The sequence below is a fragment of the Mesoplodon mirus genome, assembly GCF_964341445.2.
Source record: "Mesoplodon mirus genome assembly, chromosome: 6".
NCBI classification, from domain to species: Eukaryota; Metazoa; Chordata; class Mammalia; order Artiodactyla; family Ziphiidae; genus Mesoplodon; species Mesoplodon mirus.
This window is the reverse complement of record NC_138982.1, coordinates 98,823,814-98,833,500: the sequence shown is the minus strand read 5'-3', so window position 1 is coordinate 98,833,500 and position 9,687 is coordinate 98,823,814. Positions and strand designations below refer to the sequence as shown.

Sequence of the window (9,687 nt, the reverse complement as noted above, 5' to 3'; positions counted from 1 at the left end):
AGTTTGTCTGGCAGCAGCCCTAGCCTCTATCCATGAGATGCCAGTAGCAGCCACCAAATTTCACCAGATATTGTCAAATGTGCCTTTAGAGACAAAACTGTTCCCCTCATCTCCCACCCTTGAGAGTCGTTGCTCTAAGTCTTGTAGTCCAGGGCTTCACAAACTTAAATGTGCACAGGAATCCCCTGGGAATATTTTTAGAAGGCAAATGCTGATTCAGGAGGTCAGAGGTGGGACCTGGCATTCTGCATTTCTAACAAGCACCCAGGCAATGTGAATTTTTCTGGTCAGAGTACCACACTTTGAATAGCAAGGTTGTAGACAGTTTTGCATTCATATCAACTGGTTGAATTCTCATGAGGATCCAATGACAGCAATTTTGGGAATACAAAATTTACAATGAACTATTGCCCAAACAGCCTAAGACAAATAGAAACTAAGAAAACAAGCACTGTCCCATCCTCCTAACTAATAGAGCTGCCTTCATGTTTCCATATTTCTTTCCAGTCCCCACTACTTATTCACAATTGGACAACAATTTAGTGTATATTCCCTGCATATCTTAACACATTTACGAACTGTGTTCAAAAATATTTAATTTTTTGCATGTTTTTAATTTTATAAATGATATCACACTGTACTATCCTACAACTTGTTTTTCTTGTTGAACACTATGTTTTTTCTATACACCCATGATGATACTGGCAACTCTAGTTGATTCATTTTAACTGCTGTATGGTATTCCACTAACTGACTTTGCCACCATCTGTCTCTTCTCCTACTGAAAATTCAGGATGTTTCCATGTTTTTGCCACTGCACACAGCTGCAATAATTATTTCCAAACATTTTTTCCATGTGCACATGTGCAACAGTTTTGCTAGAGTATGGACCTAGAAGTGTTAATTACTGGTCAAAGGATATATACATCTTTGAGTTTACAAATTATTGCTAAGTTACCCTCTGAAGGGTCACCAGCAATGTTTGAATCACTATTTCTCCATATTATCACCAGTACTTTGTGTCACATTTTTCATTTTTGTCCCTCTGATGGGTATAAAATAATTTCATTGTAAGGCTAAGCATTTTTTCATAGTTTTTCCTGCATTGCTAGATTTTTTAAAATATGTATATTCATACTCTTAGTAGTGTTTCTTATTCTCATTCACTTACATATATCACCCTAAAGATTCTGATACCTGTAAGGAGGGGTAGAGCATATTCCATGAGAATATGGGTATTTGGTCTCCAGCTGACTCCAATATGCTTCTCCTCCCTATTGTGATTTAGAATAATGCACAAATCTTTACTCTTTTTGTTTAATTGTGAGTACCTGTTGCCTACCATAGACTTTGCTAGGATTAGATATACAGAGAGAGAAGGCACAGACCCTGCTCTCAATGAGAACCTTGTCTAGAGGTGATGGAAAAAGATCCAATAAATAAGCCACAAAATTTCAACAGCACAGAAATGCTGGGATGGGATGATCACAGGATGCTGAGGGCACCACAGAAGAAACCAACCAGACCAAGGAGAGAAGACGACTTTGGAATGAGATCATATGTGAGCTAAGGTTTGAAGGATGAGTAAGAATGCACTATATTGTTGAGAAAAGCATCTTTGATTTTGTAAAGAGGCAAATAGAGAGTATGGCGAGTTCAAAGACTAGAAGGTATTCTGAAATGCCAAGAGACAAATGTAAAGAAGGAATGGCAAAAAAAGAGGGAAAGAGGGAAAGAAAGAAAGGAAGGAAGAAAGGGAGGAAGGAAGGAAGGAAGGAAGGGAAGGAGGGAGGGAGGGAGGAAGAAAAGAAAGGAGGAAGGAAGGAAGAAAGAAAAAGACTAAAGAAAAGTCTAAATGCAGATCACAAAGGACCTTGTGTCATGCTAAGGATTTTGGATTTGACCTTGCATGTGATGGGAAGCCTTCAAGAATATTTAGCAGGAAAATGATGGGATTAGGGTTTTTGTCGCTCAGTAAGATCCCCGAGTCTTATGTGATAGCAAGGGGTGGGCAGTAATGATGGCAAGGAGGCCAATTTGCTTTTTTCAGGTTGCTGATCCAGACTGGATGGTTCCCGGACTGGATGGTTCTTCAACCTAATAGCAGTGGGGATAGTGAGGAAAGAAATTACAGAGGTAAAAAAAATAGTCAACAGAACATGAGGATAAATAATAGACGAACCTTGGGTTTGTGGTTTGAGGACTCTAAGTATTATGGTGCCAAGCAAAACAGGGAATAGAAGAGGAAGAGATGAGGGCCCAGGGTGAGGGTGGGAAGAAATGATGATAACTTCAGTTTTACGTTTATTGATTGAGTTTAAGCCTCATATGGAACATCCAGATGGAGGTGTGCTGTTGACTGTTGGAATAAGGGTCTGGAATCCAGGTGGCATATCTTGACTTGAGATTTATGCTTAGAAATGATCAACTTCCAAACAGAAAGTAAAGTCATGACAATAGATTCAGCTGCTCAGAAAGAGTATAGGAATTGTAAGAGTAGAAAAGATGGACAGAACTCCAGGAAGCAGAATGTAGAGGATTAGCAAAGTAAGAGAAGCTAGAAAGGAGACTGAGAAAGACTGGCCAGAAGAATAGGAGAAAAACCAAGGGGATGCAGTGCCACCAAAGAAGCCAGAAATTTCAAATAGGAAGGAATGACAAGGGTCAAATGGTCAGGAGAGCATTTAGACGAGACCTCTGAAAAGCACGGGCTGGATTTAGACACAGTGTGATCTTGGAAAGATCTCTGAAGCCACCAACATAAGGACTATCTCTAATTCTATACGATATGGATATTTTAAGTGTATTTCTACCAACCCAAAAAAAGGCTTATTGTTCCTTTTAACTAAAACAAGTCAGGCCATCCCTCTAGGCTCCACTTTGTTGAGTTGAAAGAAGAGTGAGTTAATTAGATGACATACCAGGTTCTCTTCAGCTCTCACAGGTATGATTGCCTCAATACCATATAATCAGTTTCACCTTGTATCCTTGAAACTAATGATAAGCTACATCTTGGGGACCTCCTCTGGCTCCACTGACATCCTCCTCTTTCAATCCTAAGTCCCCTCCTTGGACTTCCACTAACTCCATACTATCCTGTGCTTCACCCTGACTCACTCTTCCCAGAAACAGCCCACACTAACTTGAACTTCTTCTTTCCCTCCCCTCTATTTCCACTTTATGGAAACTGTGGGTCAGACGTATCCACACATCTTTTGACTTTAGCCCCTACCTATAGACAATGAGAACACATTGTACACACCATTGAATAGGCAAATCATCCTGAGGTGAGCTTCTTGAGGACAGGAATTGTGCATTTACTAATCTTTGGAAGCCAGGCCTTAGACAATACCCAGCAAACTATAATCATTCAGAACATTTATTTTGAGTAAATGAAGAAATTGTGACTGCAATCCTGCCTGGGACCTCAGGAAGCATAGATCTTATACTTGGAACTTCCTTACAACAAAGGGATTACAATGCTGCCAGTCCTCTGCTAGTGGGCTCACCTCCAACGCCTGGCAACACAGCTTCTCCTGAAAATCAGCATCAGAGGACTGGACTAAACACCCTCAGCTACCGCCTGGTTTCAGAGTCCACCAAGTCAAGGTAGGTGATGGACTCTACTCCAGTGGTCATACACTCAGTGACTCTACAACATTCTCTTGTCCCAACACCAAATAGGTTTCACTGAATTGGGGACCATCTGTTGCTCACCTTTGCCCTGTTTCCATTTCTATCCTATGAGTAAGACTGAAATTCTCTTCCTCCTTGAGAAGATGACACTCAAACTCCCAGGGCTCTTCAGAACACTTCTCAGGTTCCCCAGTTTGCTCTGCATGCATGTTATACTAAACATTCAAACACACTGAAAAAGGATTTCCAACAATAAACATGATCTGTATTGGGGGAGGGGGGGAGTTGTTTTTGCAAAAGCAAAACATTTTATAAATCTAATTCAATTTTCTGATTTAGTAAGAGCTTGAAAATAAATAAGCTCATTTATGTCTATTCATTTCAGTACCAGCTAATGTCAGACTGAATAATGATGTTGAAATGCTATTTTGCACTCTTTGATGTGTGGAATTTTAAGAACAAGCATCATTTCTATTGGTCCTATTTTTATGTCACCTCCACCAAAATTTCTTTTATTTCACATTATTTTTCTTCATCAAAGTTCAAGTCATTCTCTTAATTTTTTCTCTCAAAACAAAATAATCATTAAACTTAACTTTTCCAACAAAGCAAATCTGGCACCTTATTTCTTTATAGTTTTTTGCCAAGATCTAAAATCACAAATTCTCTCTGTACACTTTTCCAAATATTTAAAGATACATTTTTGCTGACATTTTAAAGTAATATTTATACCAGTGAATTGAGCTTAAGTAAACAGACCATTACTGGTATAGTCACTATACTATGATGTTCTTTGAATGTACCACAAAGAGGCATTTATCTTGATGACACCCCACAAGGGAAATGAAATCAAACATTTGCAGCCACCATAAACAAGTAAAGGTCCTGTTTTCTTTACCAGATCAAGGTCAAGCAAGTGGGACTAATTGAGTTAGGCATCAGGGAACATATGTGAGTAAAATTTGGCACTCCCTCAAAGTTTGTGTTGAACTGAATTCAAATATCTGAAACTGCTTTTGAAAAAAAATACTACTTCCTGCTTTTAAATAAGAAAGGCAGTTTGAAGATTGGATCATAAGGCTTCTTGGATACGGCAGTACTCTTTCAAAAGAACCCTGAAACTCTGAGCAATATTTGTTTATGAGTCACTCTGGTTCACGTGGGTTAGGCTCTCGCTAGCTCTCTTTCTGCCGCCATCTTGGTTCAGCGTTCCCCGCACAAAATGCCCGGTGAAGCCACAGAAACCATCCCTGCTACAGAGCAGGAGCTGCCACAGCCCCAGGCTGAGACAGGGTCTGGAACAGAATCTGATAGTGATGAATCAGTACCAGAGCTTGAGGAACAGGATTCTACACATGCAACCACACAACAAGCCCAGCTGGCAGTGGCAGCTGAAATCAATGAAGAACCAGTCAGTAAAGCAAAACAGAGCCAGAGTGAAAAGGCGGCACGGAAGGCTATGTCCAAACTGGGTCTTCGACAGGTTACAGGGGTTACTAGAATCACTATCCGGAAATCTAAGAATATCCTTTTTGTCATCACAAAACCAGATGTATACAAGAGCCCAGCTTCAGATACCTACATAGTTTTGGGGGAAGCCAAGATCGAGGATTTATCTCAGCAAGCACAGTTAGCAGCTGCTGAGAAATTCAAAGTTCAAGGTGAAGCTGTCTCAAACATTCAAGAAAACACACAGACTCCAACTCTACAAGAGGAGAGTGAAGAGGAAGAGGTTGATGAAACAGGTGTGGAAGTTAGGGACATAGAATTGGTCATGTCACAAGCAAATGTGTCGAGAGCAAAGGCAATCCGAGCCCTGAAGAACAACAGTAATGATATTGTAAATGCTATTATGGAATTAACAATGTAACCATCTTGAAAAGAGGACCTTTTTTGGTGTTTTTTTGGTGTTGAACCTTGTTTCAAACCGAAACAAGGTTCGACCGACCCTACTGGAACCCTGGGGGAAATTTTTTGTTTAACCTTAGTGTAATCCAACCTCAGGCCTCATGGATAATATTTGTGTTTCTCCTTGTGATAAAGCAAGAATAAAAGGAGATATACATAGGTGATAACAGAAGAAGAGATGGCACATTTGAAAGGAAAGGGGGAAATTTATTGAATTCTTACAATGTATCCAACATTGTGCAAGTTCTTATTTAACTCCTAAAACAACTCTCTGTTTAAATATCACTACTCCTTTATTACAAAGAAGTAAGCAAGATCAGAGAACTTAAGTAACTTGCCCCAAAATGCATAGCTGGTAAGTGGTAAAACCAGGCTTATAACCCAGTTCTACCTGGTTTGGACCCCAAGTTTATCCTAATATTCCAGGGAGCAAGGACACCAGGGAGCCAAATCACAGAATTTCATATATCCACCTGCCTGTTATACACTTATGTTTATAGCAGCATATTCACAATAGCTAAAAGGCAGAAGCAACACAGAGTCCACCAACAGATTGATGGATAAATAAAATGGGGCATAAACATACAATGGAATATTTTTCAGCCTTAAAAAAAAGGAAGTTCTGACACAACACATGCTACAACATGGGTGAAACTTGAGATAAGCGAGTCACAGTAACACAAAGACTGTATGATTACACTTATACGAAGTAGCTAGAGGAGTGAAACTCAGCAACCGAAAGTAGAATGGTGGTTGCCAAGGGTGAGGGGAAAGAGAGAAAGGTGAGTTGTTATTTATTCTTTTTACTTTATTTTTTTTACATCTTTATTGGAGTATAATTGCTTTACAATGGTGTGTTAGTTTCTGCTTTATAACAAAGTGAACCAGTTATACATATACATATGTTCCCATATCTCTTCCCTCTTGCATCTCCCTCCCACCCACCCTCCCTATCCCACCACTCTAGGTGGTCACAAAGCATCGAGCTATCTCCCTGTGCTATGCGGCTGCTTCCCACTAGCTATCTATTTTACATTTGGTAGTGTATATATGTCCATGCCACTCTCTCACTTTGTCCCAGCTTACCCTTCCCCCTCCCCGTATCCTCAAGTCCATTCTCTAGTAGGTCTGTGTCTTTATTCCCGTCTTACCCCTAGGTTCTTCATGACATTTTTTTTTCTTCTTAGATTCCATATGTATGTGTTAGCATACGGTATTTGTCTTTCTCTTTCTGACTTACCTCACTCTGTATGACAGACTCTAGGTCCATCCGCCTCACTACAGAATAACTCAATTTCGTTTCCTTTTATGGCTGAATAATATTCCATTGTATATATGTGCCACATCTTCTTTATCCATTCATCTGTTGATGGACACTTAGGTTGCTTCCATGTCCTGGCTATTGTAAATAGAGCTGCAATGAACATTTTGATACATGACTCTTTTTGAATTATGGTTTTCTCAGGGTATATGCCCAGTAGTGGGATTGCTGGGTCATATGGTAGTTCTATTTGTAGTTTTTTAAGGAACCTCCATACTGTTCTCCATAGTGGCTGTACCAATTCACATTCCCACCAGCAGTGCAAGAGTGTTCCCTTTTCTCCACACCCTCTCCAGCACTTACTGTTTCTAGATTTTTTGATGATGGCCATTCTGACTGGTGTGAGATGATATCTCATTGTAGTTTTGATTTCTCTAATGATTAATGATGTTGAGCATTCTTTCATGTGTTTGTTGGCAGTCTGTATATCTTCTTTGGAGAAATGTCTATTTAGGTCTTCTGCCCATTTTTGGATTGGGTTGTTTTTTTGTTATTGAGCTGCATGAGCTGCTTGTAAATTTTGGAGATTAATCCTTTGTCAGTTGCTTCATTTGCAAATATTTTCTCCCATTCTGTGGGTTGTCTTTTGGTCTTGTTTATGGTTTCCTTTGCTGTGTAAAAGCTTTTAAGTTTCATTAGGTCCCATGTGTTTATTTTTGGTTTTATTTACATTTCTCTAGGAGGTGGGTCAAAAAGGATCTTGCTGTGATTTATGTCATAGAGTGTTCTGCCTATGTTTTCCTCTAAGAGTGTGAGTTGTTATTTAATGAGTGTAGAGTTTCACCTTTGCAAGTTACAGAGAGTTCTGGAGATTGGTTGCACAATAATGTGAATGTATTTATGCATTTATTTTTACTTTTTCTATTTTGGAATAATTTTTTATATTTACACAAAAGTTGCAGTGATGGTATAGAGAGTTCCCATATGCCCCTCACCCAGCTTCCCCTACCATTAACATCTTATATAATCACTATATTTGTCAAAACTAAGACATTGACATTGGTACAATACCATTAACCAAACTCCAGACTTTAGACTTTATCCACATTTCTCCAGTTTTTCCTTGAATGTCCTTTTCCTGTTCCAGGACCCCAAAAAGGACACCATATTACACTTAAATGTCAAGTCTCCCCAGCCTCCTCTGATCTGTAACAGTTTCTCAGACTTTCCTTGTTTTTGATGATCTTGGCAGTTTTGAAGAATGCTGGTCAGGTGTTTTGTAAAATGTCCACTGGATACTTGCTCATGACTAGATTTGGGTTATGAGTAGGAACTGGCTTTTCAATCTACATTTCATTAAAATTTAAAGTTGATACTTGATTCAATTACCAGACAACTTTTAAGCATGTTTAGAAGAACTTGGATATGTGAATCTACTTTTTTGACTGTAAATTTTATGAAATCCAATTTCAGATCATTGATTTCTGACGAAAATATAGCATTCAAATTGAGATGTGTAATAAGTCAAAAATGCATACTGGATTACAAAGCCTTACCACAAAAAGAAGGATATGAACTATTGCAGGAATAATTGTTTTATATCTAATACATGTTGAAATATTTTGGATATACTGAGTTAAGTCATATATATTATTAATATTGCTTTCACCAATTTCTTTTGTTTAGAACAGATCTTTTCTTTTCTTTCCTTCCAGTTTTATTGAGGTATAACTGACATACCACACTGTATAAGTTTAAGGTGTACAGCATAATGGTTGACTTGCATACATAGTGAAATGACTGTCACAACAAGTTTAGTGAACATCCATCATCTCATATAGATACAACAAATGTGAAGGTATTTATACTACAGGATTGTAGTATTAAAATCGTGAAGATGACAATTTATGTTATATGTATTTTACTATGATTTAAAAACAAACACCCCTGCCTAAGTTGTGTTTCCCTCTCCTTCACCAATCCTTTCACTTCATTTTCTGCTCAGTATTATGCATTTTTGCAGGCAAGAATCGGGGTCAGTGAGATAAAATGTCCACACAGACACTCTATTTTACAGTCTGTTCAAAGGACAAAAACAATTTTTAAATGAAGACATGCCTCCAGTAACTAAATAGCCATCTGTTACAGGACACAAATTCTTTAAAGCATTTACGTAGTCCATTGGAGACAGGTTTCTACGTGAATTGACATTTTAAGGTCATATCCAATGTTTGTGTCTAGTTCATCTTCCAGCCAGGGCATCTCAAAGGATGAGAGAGAGACCACTAGTATTTAATAAATGTCTATAGCACTCATTGTGTGCCAGGCACAGTTGTAAGCACTTCATAATTGTAAGCTTATTTAGCCCTCAAAACAACCCTAAGAAGTAGTAGCAGTAGTATCTTCATTTTATGTGAGCAAATTAGGACACAGAGAGGTTAAGTAACTCACCCAAGGTCACACAGCTAGTACGTGGCGGAGCCAAAATCTGAACAGAAGTAGCCTGGCTGCAGAGTTTATGCTATGTGGTCTGTCACTTGTATTTTTTGTGGGCCCTTAGTTATTAACCATACACATGCACACACACACACACACACACAGAAATTTTTTAAAAACTTAAACCTCACTGCTTTCTTTCAAACCTGCCAGTGTTACTCACTGACTTTATATAAAACCACTTTTGGAGAGAAAATCAAAAGTCTAACTGTGAGCCTCCAGACAGTGGGCTCTCCTGCTCTCTCTGCCACCATCTCTTCTCTAGATTCTGCTTCCATCTACCCCCGATCTACCCTCAGTTCTAGTTCAAACCCAACCTCTTTATTACCACTTGCCTCCTGACTGGGCTTCCCTGGAAACTTTATAGAAGTTTCCTGACTGGGCTT

At 38.8% G+C, this 9,687-nt stretch overlaps 1 protein-coding gene across 1 annotated transcript; it reads left to right on the top strand.

Annotated features, from left to right (window-relative positions):
• Nucleotides 1-4,800: 4,800 nt before the first annotated feature.
• Nucleotides 4,801-5,549, top strand: LOC309806624 (nascent polypeptide-associated complex subunit alpha-like). The gene has a single exon (XM_082625507.1). It carries the CDS (start codon nucleotides 4,859-4,861, stop codon nucleotides 5,504-5,506), a length of 648 nt encoding a protein of 215 aa, XP_082481633.1. The 5' UTR covers nucleotides 4,801-4,858; the 3' UTR covers nucleotides 5,507-5,549.
• The last annotated feature ends 4,138 nt before the right edge of the window (nucleotides 5,550-9,687 follow it).